The following is a 22,005-nucleotide window of genomic DNA, read 5'->3' as shown; positions in this document are numbered from 1 at the left end:
GGCCGCACAGGGCGGTGGGCGGAGCTCACCTCTCACAGCTTCATCCAAGGGAGCCTCGGAGGCAGGAACAGAGTACACGTTCAAGTGCTTATTAGCCAGGAATCTGATCCCTCTCACAGGTGAATAAGTGCTTGTCAACACACTGTTTTCTCTTAAAAAAACAAAACATTCTTTAGGCATTTCTCAAGGAAGATGATATGAACATTGCTGAGTTTGAACTGCTCTTCTTACATTCAATTTCTAAAAAGCACAGACAGAGCCTATGCTCTGGATTAAATATAAGAACAAACTGTAGAAGAGGACTCATGATGGTTCTTTAGGATATGGAGGAATGGTTTACTTCTCCTTTAGAGTTTTTCTTGGTGTACACATTCTAATCAATTTAAACAAGGAAGCATTCATCTGGCACGTCACCTGTTACACTAGAAATGTCTTTAAGGACTCCCACCTGAAAATGGGGCTGGACTGCCCTGGTGACAGAGGAATGCTAGAATCTATCGCATCCTGACTGCATTGTCAATCACCACAGGCACTACTCGTAAAGCCCCATTTTAAGAAACAACAAAAGAAGAAAGAGTCAAATGATAAAAGCATCATGGGCCTGAGAATATTACATATTTTATCACTGTAATTAAATGATACACATCAGCAATGGGAAAAGTTTACTGATTCTTTTTTTTTTTAATAGACCTTTATTGGAATATAATTGCTTCACAATACCGTGTTAGTTTCTGTTGCACAACAAAGCGAATCAGCCATGTGCAAACACATGTCCCCATATCCCCTCCCTCTTGAGCCTCCCTCCCATCCTCCCTACCCCACCCCTCTAGGTCATCACAAAGCACCAAGCTGATCTCCCTGTGCTATGCGGCTGCTTCCCACCAGCCAACTATTTTACATTCGGTAGTGTATATAAGTCGATGCTACTCTCACTTAGCCCCAGCTTCGCCCTCCCAGCCCACGTCATCAAGTCCATTCTCTATGTCTACCTCTTTATTCCTGCCCTGCAGCTAGGTTCATCAGTACCATTTAGTTCTCATTACGGGTGCGTTCAGTGCCTGTCTCATTTCTAGCATTAGTACCAGAGGAAAATAACAAGGCGATCTCAGATTCACAGGATTCAGATGATCATACCTTGGTGCCATAATCGTGCCTGGGGTGGATAGCTGGATGGGCATTCGTTGTTTCTTACAAAACCTCCTATTGATCTGAAGTACTTCTGTAATCTAAGAAATGAAGAGAGAAAGAGATTGAGATCTACTTAGATAGCTATAGCTATAGATTTTTTTCATACACACACACACACACACACACACACACATTTCTAACTATAAAAAATAAAAGAAATAAAACTGTAGCATTAAAGCACTGTCTGCGAGAATAAAATTCAAGGGCTTGAGAGTTGACTACCTGGCCCATGATGGCTGGAGGGATTTTCTCCCGGACATACTTCATGTAGTCAACTGTTGCCTCGAGAATCGAAGCTGCATCATTCTTTCTCTCCTTCACATACGGCAACAGGGTACGCAGCTGCTCACAGCAATACTTGATTCGCTCTCTGAGCAGAGAAATGTAATAAATAAGGAATAATTAGCCTGTTTTCTTCTTTGTGCACAAGGACAACCAATCCCTCCTCTGGGTTTGTTTATAAAGGAACCGGCCCCTGCCTTTCTAGTCTCCGTTTTAGAGGAGGGCCATGTCCCCACAAGCCAGCAGTCTCCACAGCCCCTGGAATCACAGCTTTCTGGGGCACGGCTCACACTGCTGCCAAGTACAGTGTCTGTGCTGATGGCAGCCCAGCTCACTCTTCCCCGTGTGTGTGCAGGATGCCCAGACACTGAGGACACCAGAGAACACCCCTGCTGCCTATGGAAACCCACAGGCACGCATCCCTCAGAGGAGAGGATCACACACCATACACATAAATCCTTTTGTGATTCACACTAGAAGCCTGGAAAGCAAAGAAAGAGTCCTCAGGATATTCATGTCACTCTGACCTGGACCACATTTCCAACAATACACAATTAGCAACTTAGAATACATGGGCTTCACCTGTGTTCTGAGCCAAAGGAAAATCAGAAGCCTGCTTCCTTTACATGAGGTAGGTAGATGGACAGAACAAATAAACCAATATGCAAATGAGAACGTCATCCAGGCTCATATCAGAAAGAAACTAACCTAAGTCTTTCACAGTTCTGAAGGGAAATACATAGGAAATGTAACTCTAAATTGATCTCAGGCTTTGTGACCTTCAGTTATCCGTGTGTTCAGTTAATAAGCATTCTTAAGCACGTTTTGTGCTGAATACTGCCTTGACATGTACGGGATCAAAGGGTGGCTCTGCCCATTACTAGCTGGGACCTCTGGCAACTTCCTAAACTTCTCTGAACCTTAGAATGACAAAAATAAATGGATTTTTAAAAATCCACTTTGTCACATAGCCAGTGAATTAACTCAAATATTCCAGATCAGTGGGTGGTATTTTAATTGGGCTTTGAGGAGCTCTGGGGGTTCTGTGGAGATGTCTCAGGCATCACTCTGTAAAAGGGATGGAAAAGTCAACAATTTGACATGTGTATGATGGGCTCTGAAACTTCATATACCCTTCCACATGGTACTTTCACTTACAAGGATCTCAAACACAGAACAAACTTCCTGTAAAATGACATCCATTAGTCTTTCAGTAAAACAGGAAAAACAATTTAAACACACAAAATGAGTGGATGCTTAAGTAAGCTCAGTAGAATATTATCTGGCACTGGAAATATGTTATAAAGCTTACTGGGGGGGCTTCCCTGGTGGCGCAGTGGTTGAGAGTCCGCCTGCCGATGCAGGCGACACGGGTTCGTGCCCCGGTCGGGGAAGATCCCACATGCCGCGGAGCGGCTGGGCCCGTGAGCCATCGCCGCTGAGCCTGCGTGTCCGGAGCCTGTGCTCCGCAGCGGGAGACACCACAACAGGGAGAGGCCCGCATAAAGAAAAAAAAAAAAAAAAAACAGCTTACTGGGGAAAAAATAGTATATTTCTATAGGAGACAAGTATAAGATACAGGACAGCATATAAAATATGATCATAGCCATTAAGGAAAAAATAAGGCCAAAAAAAAGACAGCAAAAGTGTCAAGTAATCATTATTTCTGGATAGTTGGGCTATAGAAAATATTATTTCTTCCTTTAATTTTCTACATTTTCCAAATATCTTTGTGGGGCATATATCACTTTTATAATGAAAGATCATATTAAACATTTTTCCAACATTCATTAGGAAAATGTTCAAACATACAGGAAGATTGACAGAATTAAGATTTCTTAATTCTTAAAAGTTGAAAGAATTAAGAATTTGTACAGGGAACACTTATATACCCACTACCTAGAGTCTATGGTGAACACTTACTGTCTATGCTTTGTCATATATGAATCATCCCACTGGCCATATACATCAACCTATTTTATTGCACTGAAGCATTTCAAAGTAAGTTGTAGACTTCAGTACACTAAACCCCTAAACATATAGCTACAGTTCGAATTATTTTATTTTCGGGTAAAAGTTACATAAAATAAAATGCACCAATCTTAAGGGTACTATTCTATGAGTTTTGACAAACGTACAAAACTATGTGACACAAACTACCTAATCAACATTCTCATAACCCCAGAAAGTTCCTTATGTTCCTTCTTGGTCAGTCTCATCCCCCATAAGAGGCAACCACATTTCTGATATTTTTCTATCTCACATTACTCTTGTCTCTCCTTAAACTACGTATAAATCAAATCTCACAGCACGTGTCCTTTTATGTAAGGTTTCTTTCACTTGCATAATGTTTTTGAGATTTATCCATGGGGCTGCTTTGTTCCTTTTTATTGAGGAACAGTATTCCGTAGTATAAATACGCCACAGCTTATTTATCCATTCTCTTATCGATCAGCACTTTGGCTGTTTCTTATTTTTATCATTATGAATAAAACTGCAAGATCTTCTGTACATCTTTTTGTGAACGTATGTTTTTATTTCTCTTAGGTAAATGTCTAGGAATTGAATTGAAGGGTTATTTTACAAATTTAGAAGAAACTAGCAGAACTTTCCCCCAAACCCAAACAGTACCAATTTACCCTCTCACCATCCATGTATGAGAATTCCTGTTGTTCCACATCTTGGATAGCATTTAATACTGTCAGTTTTAATTTTTAAATATTGGCCTTTCAGAGGTATGTGTGGTAGTATCTCATGCTTTAATTTGCATTTCCATGACAACAAAGTACGTTAAGCATTTTTTCTGCTGCTTATTGGGCTTGTGTATTACCTTCCTTTGTGAAGTGTCTGTCTGAATACTTTACCTCCATTTTAATTGGACTGTAGGTCTATTATTGAACTTTAAGAGTTCTTTGTATATCCTAATATCAGTATTTTGTCAATATATTTGTTTTGCAAATATTTTCTCCCAGTCTGTAGTTTGCCTATTTATTTTCTTAGTGGTGTCTTATGAAAGAAAAAGCTGTAAATTTTGATGAGCCTAATTCATCTACTCTTTCTGTTATAGTTATTGCTTTCTGTGTCATAAGGAACAGCCGCCTACCCTCAGCTAGCGAAAACATCCTCCTATGCTTTTTTCTAGAACTGTAGTGTTCAGTACAGTAGCCATAAGCCACATGAGTCTATTTAAATATGAATTAATTAAAAATTAAACAAAAATTTGAATTCATTTCCTAAGTCACAATACCCACATTTCAAATACTCAATAATATGACTAGCAGCTACCTTACTGGACAGCAGATATAGGCCATTTCTAACACTGCAGAAAGTTCTACTGAACAGTCCTATTCTAGAAGCTTTATAGTTTTAGCTTTATATGATAGCCCTCTCTATACTTCATGTTGAATTAATTTTTATATGGTATGAGGAAGGGGTCAAGTTTCATTGTTTTTTTCATATGGATATCCTGTTGTTCCAGCACCATTTATAGAAAAGACTTTTGTTTCCCAAGTTGTTTGTCCTGGTGATTTGTTGAAAATCAAGTGTCCGTAATGTGTGGGCTATTGTGTTTTATTATCTACTGGTCAACCTTCATGTTAGTAAAATGCTGATTAATGTAGCTGTATGCTAAGTCTTGAAGTCAGATAGCTTAAGTGCTCCAACTTCGTTGTACTTTTTCAGGATTGCTTTATTCTAAGTCCTTTTATATTCACAGTCCTTTCCACACAGTTTTGAATTAGACTGTCAATTTTTACCCAAAAAAGTCTATTTGAATTATTGTTTAGATTTAAATGAAGCTATATTTCAATTTAGCGAGAGCTGACATCTTTTTTCTTTTTTTTCAGTAAATTTATTTATTTTTTGGCTGCATTGGGCCTTTGCTGCACACAGGCTCTCTCTAGTTTCGGCAAGTGGGGGCTACTCTTTGTTGCCATGCACGTGCTTCCCATTGTGGTGGCTTCTCTCGTTGTGGAGCATGGGCTCTAGGCATGCGGGCTCAGTAGTTGTGGCTCGCGGGCTCTACAGCACAGGCTCAGTAGTTGTGGCACACGGGCTTAGTTGCTCCATGGCATGCAGGATCTCCCCGGACCGGGGATCAAACCTGTCCCATGCATTGGCAGGCAGATTCTTAACCACTGCGCCACCAGGGAATTCCCAAGAACTGACATCTTAACAATATAAATCTTTTAATTCATAATTATGTATAATGCATGATTTAGTTTCTCTTTAGTTTATCACTGCAATATTTTGAGTGACCACTGTACAGATATTATGTCTTTTATATATTTTTGTTCCTAAGTATTCTAAGGCTTTTTAACTCTATTTTCAATATAATTATTATTTTTCATTTTCCAATTGTTCACTGCTAATATAGAAAAATACAATTGATTTTTGTACACTGACCTTATATCCTATGACCTTGCTATATTCATCTTTTGGTTCTAGTAGTTATTTTGTAGGATCTTAGGACTTTATACATAAACAATCATGCCATCTATAAATGAGAGAGTTTTGTTTCTTTCTTTCTAAGAATAGGCAACCTTACTTTGTTCCAGATCTTTTTAAGGAACAAATGGTCAAAATCTCATTCATTAAGTACAATGTTAGCTATAGGCTTTTCATAGATGCCCTTTAACAGATTCAGGAAATTCTCTTCCATATCTATTTTGTTGGAAGATTGGTTTTTTGTCTTTTAATCTTATGTTGTCAAGTAAGTTTTCAGAATCTGTTAATCTATTGTTTTCTCCTTCATTGTGTTTAATGTGGTGAATTATATCGATTGATTTTTGAATGTTACATCATCCCTGTTTTTCTAGGATAAACCCAGTGTGGTCACAATACATTATATCTTTATCTATTACTTCATTCAATTTGTTAAAATTATGTTAAGTATTTTTATGTCTCTGTTCATGAGAGATACTGGTCTGTAACTTTCTTTTTTTATAATATCTTTATCAGGTTTAGGGTTATGCTGGCATCATGAAATGGGTTAGGAACTGTTCTCCCTCCATTTTCTGTAAAATTTAAGACTGGTTATTACCTCTTCTTTAGATTTTTAACAGAATTCATCAGTAAAACCATCTGAGTTTGGCGTTTTCTCTTTGGTACTTTTTTGTTTTCTAGTAAGTTCAATTTCTTTAATATAAAGGGCTATTCAGATCTTCTGCTTCATCTAGTATCAGTTTTGGTAAATTGTGTTTTTCAAAAATTTGTCCATTTCACCTAAGTTGTAAAACTTACTGGCATAAAATTATTTAAAATATACCCTTTTATATGTTTATTGGATATGTAGAGGTAATTCCTCTTTCATTCAAGACACTGGTAAAATGTTTTGTCTCTCTCCTCACCTGCCTGCCTCCCTCCCCTTTCTGCTTACTTTGGATTCACTTCATTTTACTTTTTCTAGCCCCTTAAAATGGACCCTTAGGTCACTGATTTTTAGATCGTTTGCCTTTTCTAATATAAGCATTTAAAGCCCTAGTGTTGGGACTTCCCTGGCAATCCAGTGGTTAAGACTTCGACTTCCAAAGCAGGGGGTGCGGGTTTAATCCCTGCTCGGGGAACTAAGACCCCACATGCCTTGCAGCCGAAAAACCAAACATAAGACAGAAGCAATATTGTAACAAAATCAATAAAGACTTTAAAAAAATAAAGCCATAATGTTTGCCATAAGCTTTGCTTTAACTGCATCTCACAAATTTTGAAATATTCTACTATTATAATCATTCAATTTGCAATATTTTCCATTTTTTCTTGTGACTATTTTCTTTTACCCATGGATTATTTAGGAGTGTGTTCTTAAATTTCCAGATATTTGAGGTTTTTCTTCATATCAAATTCTTACTGGCTTCTAATTTAACTTAATCGTAGTCAAGGAACATACACCTTGTGAATTCAACTTTTCTAAATGTACTGAAATGTACTATACCCCCCAGCATAGTTTATCTAAGTGAATGTACCATACGCCTTTGAAAAGAATGGGTATTCCGCTGCTGTGCTGGGTATGGTGTTTTACATACATCTACCAGATCAAGCTGGTCAACAGGGCTCACACCTTCTATATCTGACTGATTTTTGGTGTCCAGCTGTTGTATCAATTGCTGAGAGAGGGATGTGAAATCTCCAACAATGCTTGTCAATATGTCCCTTTAATTTTGTGAATTTTTGCTTCAAATACAATATCTGTCCCTTTAATTTTGTGAATTTTTGCTTCAAATACATAATCACTTGCTACTTGTGATTATTACATCATTCTGATAAGTTGAACATTTTAAATACCGAGAGTATGCATTTATCTGACAGACCTGGAATGATTATATCTGCTGCTAAGGTTTTCACTACAGGTGCAAAAGCAAAGTGTTCTTGTACTTTCTGTCTGATTGTGGCAGTCAAGATGAATGAAAGAGTACAGGAGAAAAACATGGTAATACAGAGAAAAACATAGAGAATTTTTGCAACTCATAAATAACTTTGTAAACAGTGAAGAGCCTGTTTTACTCCCCCCCCAAAAAAAAACACCTAAAATTTGAGTTAAAACAACCAACAGTTACAGATATTTTAATCTGATATTGTCATCTAATTTTAGACTAAAAGAAGACATAGTTTGTTAATCCCAAACTCCTAAATTATCTCTCCCCCTCTCCACTATCCCCTTTGGTAACCATAAGTTTGTTTTCTAAGCCTGTGAGTCTATTTCTGATTTCTAAATAAGTTCATTTGTATCATTATTTTAGATTCCACATATAAGTAATATTGTATCTGTCTTTATCTGATTTACTTCACTTAATATGATAATCTCTAGGACCATCCATGTTGCTGCAAATGGCATTATTTCACTTTTTATAGCTGAGTAATATTCCACCACACACACACACACACACACACACACCACATCTTCTTTATCCATTCACCTGTTGATGGAAATTTAGGTTGCTTGCATGTCTTGGCTATTGTATATAGTGCTGCTATGAACACTGGGGTGCATGTATATTTTCAAAGTAGAGTTTTCTCCAGATATATGGCCAGGAATGGGATTGCTGGAACCTCCACACTGTTCTCCATAGTGGCTGCACCAACTTACATTCCCACCAACAGTGTAAGAGGGTTTCTTTTTTCTCCATGCCCTCTCCAGCATTTATTGTTTGTAAACTTTTTAATGATGGCCACTCTGACTGGTGTGAGGTGATACCTCATTGTAGTTTTGATCTGCATTTCTCTAATGATTAGGGATGTTGAGCATCTTTTCATATGCCCGCTGGCCATGAATGTCTTCTTTGGAGAAATGTCTATTTAGATCTTTATGTCTTTATGTCTTCTTTGGAGAAATGTCTATTTAGATCTTCTGTCCATTTTTTGATTGGGTTGTCTGTTTTTCTGATATTTTTTTGATATTAAGCTGTATGAGCTGTTTGTATATTTTGGAAACTAACCCCTTGTCGGTAACATCATTTGCAAATATTTTCTCTCAGTCCATAGGTGGTCTATTCATTTTGTATATGGTTTCCTTTGCTGTGCAAAAGCTTTTAAGTTTAATTAGGTCCCATTTGTTTATTTCTGTTTTTATTTCCATTACTCTAGGAGCCGGATCCCAAACAACGAATGCTGTGATTTATGCCAAATCTAGGAGACGGATCCCAAACAACGAATGCTGTGATTTATGCCAAAGAGTGTTCTGCCTATGTTCTCCTCTAGGAGTTTTGTAGTATCCAGTCTTACATTTAGGCCTTTAAACCATTTTGAGTTTATTTTTGTATACGGTGTTAGAGAACCTTTGTGAAGGATGTTCATGTTGGCTCAAAAAAGTAGGATACCCAGCTCAGGGGCCCCATAGGGTCCTGCTGTTTTCTTTTTCCTTTGTGTATGGAAGCAGCAATAGGTAACAACAGGCAAAAATGTGTTTTGTTTTTGTCATCTACCACAGAAGCCAGCTTGGTTATGACCCAGTCCAAATAAATCAGGGAAAGAACCAGCTAAAAGTGATTCTAAGAGGCTGAATGGCATTTAAAGCCAAAGGTCTTGGTCCAAACTACGTCCTTGGTCTCTCCCCTGTACAAATGTGTCTCAGGCAATCAAGAACTCACAGAGAGAGGTCTCTTGGCCACATATGACTTAAGACCCTCTGAGAACTTCCTATTCTACCTTCCTTAAATTTCTAAGACTTGAAAAGTCTTTCCAGCCGTGGAAAAGTCTTCATTTGTGAGAAACTACAGCAAAACTCACTTTCACTTCAAGTGAGTGACATCCTGAAAATGATTAAACCGCCACCATTTTGGACTCACAGATACACAAACAAAATGAAGGTATCGCACTGCAAAGTATACACCTTACCAAGATAAAGACATATTTATATATTTAAAACATGCATAATGAAAGGGATTTCATCAAGAATATTAGAATTAGCCAATTTTTATTAATCTGTTCTAATAAAAAAAAACAGAGATGGTAGAGTTGTTTAAAAAAGAAATTCCCAAATGCAAGTATTCAAAACCATCAGCTGGGATCATTATTTCCTCAACATTAGCAAGTATCACGTTACCTATGCTGCTTAAAAACAAAAAAGAGCAAAACAATGCAAAAAAGACAAAACCATAAGTAAAGCAGGTGATTGGGAGGAGGAGGAGAAAAAGGAAGAGAAATAGACTAGAAGCATCTATTTTAAGATTCACAGGCATAATCAGAAGGGTTAAGAAGAGGAAATGGCATAAAGTAATTAGGGACGGATTGTTACTTTCTGGTATCTCCCAAGCAAATCTCTAAGTGGGGGGGTCAGTTCCTGCTTACAGCTTTTCTTTCTGGGAAACAAAGATTTCTAGCCCTTTAAATAATGCAACAGGGGCGGACACCCCCCAAAGCATCTTTGTAGTCCTCTAGACTAGTGGTTCTCAGATTTTAGTTTTCATCAACCACTAAAATTAAAAAAGAAAAACAACACAGAACTTTGGGGGACCAATAAAGGATTGCCAACATTCGATTCAGACATGAAAAATAATGAAAGAAAGGTACCATCTCCCAATAACATTTTGTTGTAAACCATTTACTAATATCACCATGATTTTAACATCAAATAAAGTATGGAAAACACAATCTTAAGAGTATGTTATATAAAATAAAGCTTTAAAAATACTCATTGCACTGTATTTTTCTCATTTCACTGCAGATTAGTGAACTCTATAGGATAGCCTGGCCAGCAGGCCCTAAGTCTCCTCTTGGCTAAAGCAGCAGACATATGAGTGAAGGCCTTTTGGACCAGACTAGCCCATCTACCAGCCCATCTCATCAAGCCCAAAACCACACCATTTTCCCACTAATCTTCAGCAGACGATGGAGCACATTCGGCAGAAATGATCAACTTCCTCCTCCTTTCTGGCCCCATCAAGACTCATCTTTTCCCTCTTGCGTCATATATGTATAAGTGTGGCTGATTCACTTTGTTATACAGCAGAAACTAACACACCATTGTAAAGCAATTATACTCCAATAAAGATGTAAAAAAAAAAAAAAAAGAAGAACGTCCAGGCCAGGCACCAGCTGGGAGAACACAAACACTCCAGAAGGGGATGGCTGGGGAAGGCAGAGAACACAGGGCACCAAACAAACAAACAAACAAACAAAAAGACTCATCTTTATCCACACTTAGCTTTAACTCCTTCTCTCCATTTTCAGTGGAAGAGGTGTTCTTCCACCTGGTTCTAGATTCCAAAGCCTTCTGCCTCTTCAGGGATGTAAATCCATCGCCAGTGCCCCTCACTGCCTGAAGGGAACTAAAATTCTTTGACATTCCTCCCATTGAGAGGTGGGGTCTATATACCCTTCCCTTAGGCCTGGGTAGGCTCTGTGACTGCTCTGACCAAGAGCACATGGTAGAAGTGGCACCGGGCCAGTTTCTGGTCCCACGCCATGTGAGAGCGCAGCTTCCTCTTCCTGCCCCCTGGAACACTCTCTCTAGGAGCCCTGGGCTGCCATGGAAGAAGTCTGACAACCCTGAGACTAGCAGGCTGCGGAGCCCCGGCTGCGTTCAGCCTTCCAGCCATCCTTGCAAAGGCCCCAGACCCTCCTGACTGGACCATCCTCCAGCTGAAGGCTACCAAGTAACCCCAGTTAATGTCACATAGGCAGAAGAATTGCCTAGCTGAGTCCTGCTCAAACCGCTAACCCATAAAACCACATATCAAGCCAATGAACTTCAGTTTCATTTTTTAAGCAGCCACAGATAACCAAAACATGAGTATCTTTAAGACCTCTGTCTCTCTTGCAGCTGTCTTCTTTTGGAAGATAAATATGAACATATTCAAGTCTGGCCCAGCCTTATCAAAATTTCTCATTTTCCCCTAAATTCCCTTTTATAGACCACACAGCTTCCTTTTCTCCTTCCTTTCATCTGCATTCTCACCTTTCATTCTCCATCTTTCTGCAACAGCACTTCTTCCCTAACCATGCCAAGGGAATTATTTTTGCCAAGGTCAGTGACATTTAGGTTTTGCTAAACACAGTCAACTGTCAGTTCTTCCCTTACTTAATCTCTGTGCCATGCGATATTGCTGAACACACTCCTTTAGGAAACTCTCTCCTCCCCTGTTCTCCTCAATACCACTCCCTCCCGGTCTTCTTCTTATCTTCCTAGAAACTCTTTTTCCCCTGATCTCTTCTCAGCTGCCTGGACCTTAAATATTGAGGTTTTCCCCAAGGGCCTCTTCCCCACTTGTCTCTTCCCTACATGCTTTTCAAAGTCATTATATCCATCCTGCATCCATCGCTTCAAATAGATGCTGTATCCTGATAGCTCTCAAATCCCTGTTTCTAGCCTGGATCTTCTCTAGAACCTAAGGGCCAATTCCTTACTGGGAAGCTCCATATAAATGCAGCAAGAGCAAAACTCACCTCCCACTCCCAGCCTGCATTCCACTGTACTTCCCAGTCAGTCGATGGCTCCACCATCAACTTGGAAGTTACACCTGACTTCTCCTTCAGCCACATTCACGCTGATTCTACCTATTTCATATACTTAGAACTGGCTTACTTCTCACTATCCCATTTCTAACACCATAGTTCAGGATTTCATCACTTCTTATTACAGACTCCCCTGGCCTCCAGATTCAATTCACTCCCTAACATCCTGCTCAAGCGTTCATTCTAAGGTACAGATCTTATCATATCACACCTTTGCTAAAATCCTTTAGTGCAGGATGAACAGGTCAGGATGAAATTCAAATTCCTTAACAGGACATACCCAGCCCTTACCTACTACCTCTCATCTCTTGCCCCTTCCCACTCGCACCCTTATGGCCAACTCTATGAAAACACCTGCAGTTCCACAAATTCACCGTACTTTCTTACACTGCTGGCCTCTGTACCTGCTACTCCTGCCATTTGAAACATCCTTCACTGATTTCTAAACCAAACTAAACTAATTTTTGTTTAAAGCTCAATTTAGCTATCGTCTTCTCAAGAAAGCCTTTCTGCCTCCTCATTCTGTCTTAGGTAACTTTCCTAGTGTCCTACTGTGTGTTCTTTTCTATCATGATATTTATTAAAACATAATTTCCTATTTAAGAGCCTATTTAGAAGTCTGTCTAAGCACTAGACTAAGACCTCCTTGAAGGCAACAATTTATTTTTTACCTCAGTTCTCGAATCATATTCTGGCATATTAGACGCTCACAGCTACTTGCTGAATGACTAAATGAATGAATGAGTGAGTAGCACGTATTGCAGGGACCAGTTCCAGATCTTCCCCAGCTGCCAGATTTACTAGTTTCGCACCGACTTTTGACAATATTATAAAGTTACGAAATTCATGGAAGCAATTTTTTCCTACAAAGGAACAATGCTAAAAAGGGGGCTGTAACAAAATTCACCTTCTCAGCTTTTCCTTGCTTGAGTGAAGAAGAGAAATCTTTTTGTTTTTCTCGAAATTTGACAACGGATCCTTTAATTCAAACCCAATGTCATTTCTTAGAGATTCAGAGCTAGAAACAAGAGAAAATCATACCATATAAAGAGGAAAATTGTCAGGCAATAGTAAACAATAAGCACCAATACACTAATCAAAGAATGCTTCTCTAAGTCCCTAGCTTTATACAAAGGTGCAGTAAATATCAAACCATTTTACCCTATGTATTTGGTACAGAATAGTTTACTTCAAAATTTCAAAAGAATTTATTGTCAAGGTCATCATAAATTCAATGACTGATCAAGATTCTAAAATATACTGATAGGGCTTCCCTGGTGGCGCAGTGGTTGAGAGTCCGCCTGCCGATGCAGGGGACCCGGGTTCGTGCCCCGGTCCGGGAAGATCCCACATGCCCCAGAGCGGCTGGGCCCGTGAGCCACAGCCGCTGAGCCTGCGCGTCCGGAGCCTGTGCTCCCCAATGGGAGAGGCTACAACAGTGAGAGCCCTGCGTACCGCAAAAATAAAAAAATAAAAAATAAAATAAAATATACTGATAAAGAATAACAGATACAAGCAGGACTAAAATATTCTAACCTCACTGAGTATGAGTATTCCAAATTACATGACTGTATCTAAAGGTACATTACAGGAAAAGCACGAAGGATTAGAGGGCCAAGATATACTACTGCAGCTTGATCAGCAACCGGCAGGCTACCTCCATGTAAAAAATTTGTCATTTAATGGACATTTTCTGGCTCAACCATTTTTCTAGAACTTCTCCAGGCATTTTCATTGATTTGATTAAAAAAAAAATTTCCCTAAAAAACTTACAAACTAATATTATCTCCTTTATCACAAGGGATATAACTTGATTTGAAAATTGACTTTTATTTATAGTAGTAGGATTCTGAGGAAGAGCAAAGATACAAGATGAGTAGGGCTCAAAAATAAGTTGTAAGTAATACAAGAAAATCACAAGGCCTTCCAAAACCCTTCCCAACCCCATATCCCAGAAAAAGTTTAATAGGGTAAATTTCTTTGAGGTTGAAATGCTAAATAAGATAAAGAAAGCTGTTGCTATCTCTGTACTACTTAAGTAAGTGCATCTTTGGTTTAACCATGCTTATTGGTTGCCAAGTCTCTTCCCTGTTCAAAATAGCTGACGGTCACATTCTACAAATTCTGGAAGTGACTAACTCAAAATTCTCACCATCATCATCCATGTTCTCAACACTTGTGTCCATTCTTTATAGCCCTATGCTCTATTTAAAATCTCCTTGGAAATCAGCTTCAAGTGAAACAAAGAAATTCACTAAAATAGAATTTTTATAAGCATACAGTGTTAGAATTGAAAGGGTTTGAATGACCCCCGGTTCAATGCAGGTTTAAATGCTAGTTCTAATATCTCAAAGAGACAGAGACAAAGAGACCATCTTTAAGGGTTATTTTCAGTAATTGGTGGGGTAGGTTCATGAGTTCAAAAAAGACATTAGGGAGAAGCTTATTGGCAGATGGATAACAGCTTAGGATTCCATTGTTTTAAAAGTTTGAAACATCACTGCTTTTATTTAACCCAGTCTCTACTTTAACATGCCCAGTGATGGGTAACTTACTACCTTACAATTCAACCTGCTCCCCTGTGGTTATGAAGTGCTTCCTTATATTTACTTGGATACTTCTGTAATGTGTCCCCACAGTGCCAGCTCAGGATTCTGAAATATAGTACAGGTTGCATCCCTCTTCCACAAAATAGCTACTTTCTTTTGCATCACCCCCAGCACTTGAGCTGCTGTTGCACAATCAATAAGTCCTCCAGAAATGTTTTTTAATGAAATGTACACAGTAAAAATTGCTACTACGAAAAAGTGAAAAAAACTAACCGAGCAAATAGATCAGTAGAAAAATATCTCAGGTGTTCACTGCAGGACTTCTGCAGGGGCAATTCAGGTTCTTCAGGCTTCACAGAAATTTCATTCTTAACTGCAAGTTTTAAAAGAGGAACCATTTCAATTATAAAATCACTGGTGGGGATGATGTTAATCACACATATAAGCCCTAATCAAAAATAGCTGTCATGTTTCACTCAATACATTTTACAAAGCAGCATTTTTTAAATAAAAAGCAAGTTTTATAGATTTCAATCTGTGAAGCATGGAACTACCCAGGTGAGAAAGCAAAATTAAAACACTACATACAAGTTACTCCACAGCATCCTCTTTCAACCAGATTCTACTAACTTTGTGATAGGTGTGCTTAAAAATGCATTCAACTGAGTTTACTTATTATTTACAGGTAAATGTCAGAGACAGAAAATGCGTATGAGTCTTCAGTAAGTAGCTGCATTGTCAAAGCATCTGATGGTTGTGTTGTTTTTTGGTGTGGGGTTTTTTCGGGGTTTTTTGCTTTTTGTTGTTGCTGTTGTTTTTGTTTGTTTGTTTTGCAGCTGCTCATCCTAAGAGCAGAGCTGAGATGACTGGATGAGACATGGTTAGGACCAATAAGAAGGGTGCTAGACAGGTGGTGAGGAGCAGCTGCTCTATTTCCACTGAGAACCAAAATGAGAAGAGGCTGCAAAAGAACTCTGGTACCAGACAGTTACACATTTCATTTCCAGGAAGAACTCTGACACCTGCAGGGGATGGGAGCCACTGGGATGTTACAAAACAGACTCACTCATCTTGCCTACATACTGAAGAAGGACATTAAAAAAAAAGGAGGGGTGCACTGATCTTGTATCTTCTGGAGTATGAGCTTATCCATGATAATCCTGAAAGTGTCTTTCAGGTCCATTTTAAGAAAAATACCTTAATTTTACAAGATTTCCTACTAGTAACCTGGGTCTAGAAAAATCATAAGTAGTCATTGACAAACAATGATTCCAGTAGAATTTAATTTCAGAAATTGGAGTCTGTCCTTTTACAAGGCAAATTAAAGCAATTTAATTATCTTAAGTGTTTAGATGCTGGCAATACACATAATACAATACAGGTGAAGAGTTTAGAAATGTGAGGTCTCATTGAAGCACTGACACTAATTATCTGTGTCTAAAAATCTAAAATAGAAAGGATAACCACTCTGTTAACTTAAAGAAGTGAAATAATTTATATGCAAGTGTTTTGCAAAGCACAAAGACTCAAGGTTAATGGCTCTGGCTTTTAGACAATCATACAGCACAAAGCATGAATAATTCCATTCAAATGACTAAGAAGTTAGGCTACCAAAAAAAAACCACCCCAAAACCAAAAAAGACGTGTGCTTCCACAACACTGCATTTGTCCCTTGTGCACATTTTAAACCTTTGAGGACAAGCTTTTTCTTCACAGGTACAGAACGTATGTTTCCCTTTATTTTATTCACACTTGTTTTCTTCACACTATGTTTAACAAGGATTACATGTTCCTTATAGTATATAGCATACAGTTAATCCTTAACAAATAAAAGGCATAAGTGGAAAACCAACATAAAAATGTATAAATACAATTTTTGTAGAATCTTGGTTAGAATTTTTCTAACCCTTGGAAACCTGCTTTTCACTCACCAGTATTTGCGAAATATGTTTTCCAGTATTTTATCACAACACTCATTTTTTCCATTGTCAGTGGTTCAGTTAAAGTAATATCAGCTCCGTGACCTGAAAGACAACCTAAGAACCTTTGTATTAAATACTGACTTCATGATTTCTATTTGGGGAAAAAGCAGATAATATATCCAACAGGCACATACCTTTAAAGTTCTCAGGGACTATAAAAACAAAGAGCAAATGTGTATTTTTTTTCTTGCCAGATCTGAAAGGGAAAAAAAAAGTTTAAAATGAAGCAAAATCATCGTTCAAAAAATTGGGATTCAAACATTTAGCTCATTAGGAACGAACTACACTACAGTGACTTTCTTTATTTCATCAGAATTTAAAATGGTGGCATTAATATGGAAGTTTAGTGACAGTACCATCTCAAATCAGTGAGGGAAAAGATGGACTTTTTTTTTTTTACAGTTCATAAAAGAAGAGATTGTGTTTTTATTTCTTGCAGTTGCACGAAGAGGCTTCTGAAGTGTGTGGCTGGGGTGGACAGTACAATTACAGATTATTTGAAAAATACGAGGGAGGGGAACATTCTCCCGAAACTGACGCTTGCTCTGTTTGAAGCTTTATTTATAATAGATGCTTTAGCTTCTCTATTTCCTTTTAATGGGTAAGAAAATCCAAAATTTGAGTCTTCAGTCAAACATACCCCTGGCTTCTCTGAGCAGGAGTGCAGTCTGTTAATAAGAACAGTCTTTTTATGGTTCATTTCTATGGCAACCACAAATGCCTGGCTCTCCACAACTGGGGAAGGGGTGAGAGAATAAGTGACTTTTTAAAAATAAACTTTAATTTTAGAATAATTTTGTATCTACAGGAAAAATATGAACATAGTAGAGTTCCCATGTATCCCAAACACAATTTCCCATACTGCTAACATCTTACATTAGTTTGGAATACTTCCAAATATTCCAAATTAATGAGCCAATATTGATACATTATTATTAAGTTCATTCTTTATTCTGATTTCCTTAGTTTTTCTTAATGTACTTTATTTTTCTATGCCAGGATCCAATCCAGGATCCTACATTACATTCAGTCATTATATCTCCCTTAGGCTACTCTACATTGTGACACTTTTGCTGACTTTGTTTCTGATGATCTTGACAGTTTTGAGAATACTGCTCAGGTATTAGGTAGAATGTAAGACGGACCACTTTTGTTCTTGGCTTTAAATGATCCAAAATCTTATCCAGATTCTTGATCTAACCACCAGTTTCAAGAAATTTAAGGAAAAGAGGAATATTTTTTTTAAATGCTATGGGGATGAAATCAGAATGTGGGAAATTTTATAAAACAAATGACCAGGGCTTCCCTGGTGGCACAGTGGTTAAGAATCCACCTGCCAATGAAGGGGACATGGGTTCGAGCCCTGGTCTGGGAAGATCCCACATGCCACGGTGCAACCAAGCCCGTGCGCCACAACTACTGAGCCTGTGCTCTAGAGCCCACGAGCCACAACTACTGAGCCCATGTGCCACAACTACTGAAGCCCTCACGCCTAGAGCCCGTGCTCTGCAGCATGAGAAGCCACTGCAATGAGAAGCCCGCACACTGCAACGAAGAATAGCCCCCGCTCGCCGCAACTAGAGAAAGCCCGTGCGCAGCAACGAAGACCCAATACAGACATAAATAGATAAATAAATTTATTTAAAATATATATATAACTCAGAATATTTACTAAGTTAATTATGTCAAACAAGTATCAATAGGATATTACTAAAATGGGACAAATCACCCAACTGAGCTCTATTCAGGCTTGTGTTCTATGAATTCTGAAAGAGAATTTGGGCTAAAAGAGAAGAGAGGAAAGAACAGTTTCTATGAGGAAATGAGAAGCTCAGGCAGAAGTACTGCCATCAAAATAGGCAAGTAGGAGGGAGGATGGGATCCGACAGGCAGACTCAAGTGGCAGTAAGGAAGGCCCCTTAGCACACGGTGGGGTGTGGACCGTGGAAGTGCGTAGGAGAGAATGATGCCTGTGTGTCACAGTGTCCACAGTGTGAACCTTTCCCATTTATTTTGTAAGGGATGAAAAAGCGTGGGGTATAACAGGGGTATGAATAATGGGATGAGGTGGGAGGGACAAACAGACTGAATAGATAGAAACATATTGGGTAGTTCAGTCCAGCTTTTGAAATAAAAAATACTTTGTGGACTCACAAAAACAACAAGTTATCGTAAGTTAAAATATTCTAGAATTATAGAATTTTTTAAAAAACAGATTCTTTGCTTTTGGAAATAATCCTGTGTCTATTTTTTTTTTAATTGATCTTACTGACAGGGAAATAGGTTAGATTTGGATATATGGATTTTTATACCCTGATGACTTTCAAATTTCAAGCTTCACATCAGACAGAGTTAGAATTCCTGGACTTTTGTCATTAGCACAGAATCGATTACCAACCCAAACACTTCCTCTGTTAGTGAAGCCCTAATTGTGCAGGAACCCCAGCAATCAATAGAGTTCCCAGAATCCAACACTCTGGTCCAGAGCTCAGCTTCTCATCCACATTCTGTACAAATTAATAAGCTAACAGAGTTTGCAGTTTCCAGGATCACCAAAAAAGGTCCTCTTTCCAATGAATGAATGTTCCTTAAAACTAAGCAACACCAAAACACAACAAAAATCTCCTTTCTCCACCCCAACTAATACCACTTCTTTCATATACCAAAACTAAATTGCAGGTTCTGAGGCCTTAGAAGCACCTTCTCAATTGAGGTCTCCAGAGTTTTAAAAATCTGCAGTTTGCTGGGGGGCAACTGATTTATCCTCCTGTTTCACGGCATACACTGTTTAAATGACATGATGGATCCTGAGACTACGCTCCACATACAAGATTGGATATTGATGTTCTAGTGTCCACTCCTAGCCTATGCCCAGTACTCTCTGGAACTGGAGGCCGCCATAAGCTCAAACTGCAGCAGTGGCCATTCCCAGCCTTGTCCCCACCCCTAAGTCTGGTAGCTGGAAAAAAAATCATATAAAAGTGTTTTGAACTGAATTGTACACTCTGATGATCAAAGAACCTCAGGAAAGATCTGGCTGGCCGCTGAAATCTGTCATCTAATAGGAGGACCAAAATGTTCTTATAAGTCCCTATGAAGCCGGGGGAAACCTCTAAAGGCACTTCCTTTATAGGCACAGGGACGTCAAAGGACAAAAGCCAGTGTCATTTTTGGGTTGCATCCTTCTTGAGTACGGTTATCCATTATGCAACCTGTGGGCCCAAAGCAGCCAAATTAACTTGGTGTGGTCTATTTGGGACTTGTAACAAATAATATCCTTTATTAATTACTTAATGAATTAAAACAACCATTTTCAGTAAGAAAATTAAGAGTTTTACTGTAAATATGAAAACACTGAGTTCACTTGCTACTAACAGGGCACCTGTGATAAAGTGCAGTGAAGTTCTGAGTTGATTCTGGTCAATAGTGAAGGTTGGTGTGCCCCATCCCCACTATGCTTTTTGTCAGGAGAGTTTCTGCTGTGACCCTTCTAAGTCAGGTTCACCACATGACATGATGCTAGAAACAATAAACATCTAGAATGTCCCTCAGTTCCTATTTACAGAATAATGTTTTTAGTAAAACTACTTAGTTGTTTTGTTGTTATAGTGTTTATGTCAAGTATTCAGGTAATGCAAACTGGCTGATCAGACTTACTGAGTAGCACTGTCAAGTCAAGGATGTTCTGGAATTGGGGACACAGCAGGACAACTTGTTAGACCCTTGTGGCTCACAAGATTGGGTTTTCTTGGTGACGTAATAAGTTAACTGATCAGACAAGCGAATCGACATGGGAAAAAATAAAATCAGATTCAAACTTGATTTGCCGACTGAGCAGACGGAACCACATTCTGCGTTCCTTTCCTATCGCTGCACTGCTCTGAGCTCACGAGAATTACAGGGTTTGAGGAACTGCAGACACAGTTCATGGACCAGAAAATCACAATGGCAAACAGGATCCATACACTGTGGATGAGTTTGAAACATACTCTAATGTTCTGTACTGGCCTTTGTAAGGTAGTGCCAGGATGCATCTGAATTACCAAGTATCTACACTTTGAATGTGGTTCAGTTTTGAGAACTGACCTGAAAGAAGGGTCAAATACTCCTGAAATTCTGGAACCAAGCACATGAATCCTGAGACGATCTTAAAATATTTTACCACTGGGTGGTGTCTGAGTTCATCTGGCTCAATAAAAATGTGTTCATGAAATGAAATCAAATTAGGGAGTACTACCATCAATGTCAACCTATAATTGAGATGTGCCATAATTCTTGAGGATGTCAGGCTATAAGGTACCATTATTTTTACAAATGATTAAAACTGATTAATGATTAGCTCCAAGCTAAAACCACAGTTCTTCTATAAGAATAAATTTTAAAATCTTTTTAAGGAGCCTGCTTGCATTTTATCCTAAAAGAAGCTTAGTATGATAGCTGACACACTATACTTCGTTCTTAGTTTCAAGAAAAATCCGTATGTCTTACAGATATACATAGATTTGTGATCATGTGCTCTGATACTGAAAATCAACGTGGACCACTTTTATTCTACAGTGAGTTCTCTGGCAGGGCATAAAAAGGGACCAGAGAGGAGTAAGGTAAATACTTGTATATTTTCCTGAACCTATCCAGATTTTGAGATATAACAAAACAACAACAAAGCTCTAAGGGGGAAAAAAATCTAAAATACAGCATTAAAAAGCTAAGTCAAAACTCTTCATATTGGCTTAGTCGTTAAATATTAGCCCAAACTCAAAAGATAGAGTGCTGTAGGAAAGATAAAGGTTTAAATGCCTTATAAATAGGGCAAGATGTTCATGAGAGTCATCATCCTAAGAAAAACTATAGCCTCAAAATATAAATATGCTCCATAAGGGTTTAAATAATTCATAAGTCATCAACTCATAACAATTCTGAGGGCAAGAAAGGGGATTTCAGAGACATTTCTAGCCTCTAAGTCCAGTATCAGGAAAGGCAAAGCTTCCACAAAGAAAGCGCTGTCCCTTTTTCAGAGAGGAACGCAAAAGCTAGAACTCATGGTCTGCCCTAGAACA

At 38.5% G+C, this 22,005-nt stretch overlaps 1 protein-coding gene across 1 annotated transcript in view; it reads right to left on the bottom strand.

Annotated features, from left to right (window-relative positions):
- The window catches only part of LOC114888346 (spermatogenesis- and oogenesis-specific basic helix-loop-helix-containing protein 2-like), a 40,023-nt gene that overhangs the window by 6,000 nt on the left and 12,018 nt on the right, over positions 1–22,005 (bottom strand). Inside the window, exons 3-9 of the mRNA XM_029210460.1 lie at positions 17,083–17,144; positions 16,898–17,002; positions 15,240–15,339; positions 13,325–13,435; positions 1,411–1,558; positions 1,135–1,226; positions 30–151 (exon numbers count right to left, since the gene is read on the bottom strand). Of these exons, the coding sequence (XP_029066293.1) occupies positions 30–151; positions 1,135–1,226; positions 1,411–1,558; positions 13,325–13,435; positions 15,240–15,339; positions 16,898–17,002; positions 17,083–17,144 (740 nt within the window). The remainder of the gene's footprint in view (positions 1–29; positions 152–1,134; positions 1,227–1,410; positions 1,559–13,324; positions 13,436–15,239; positions 15,340–16,897; positions 17,003–17,082; positions 17,145–22,005) is intronic.

Source organism: Monodon monoceros, unplaced genomic scaffold (assembly GCF_005190385.1).
Source record: "Monodon monoceros isolate NGI ecotype Baffin Bay Population unplaced genomic scaffold, NGI_Narwhal_1 Super_Scaffold_8, whole genome shotgun sequence".
Classification (NCBI taxonomy): Eukaryota; Metazoa; Chordata; class Mammalia; order Artiodactyla; family Monodontidae; genus Monodon; species Monodon monoceros.
This window is presented reverse-complemented; position numbering and strand designations above follow the sequence as displayed.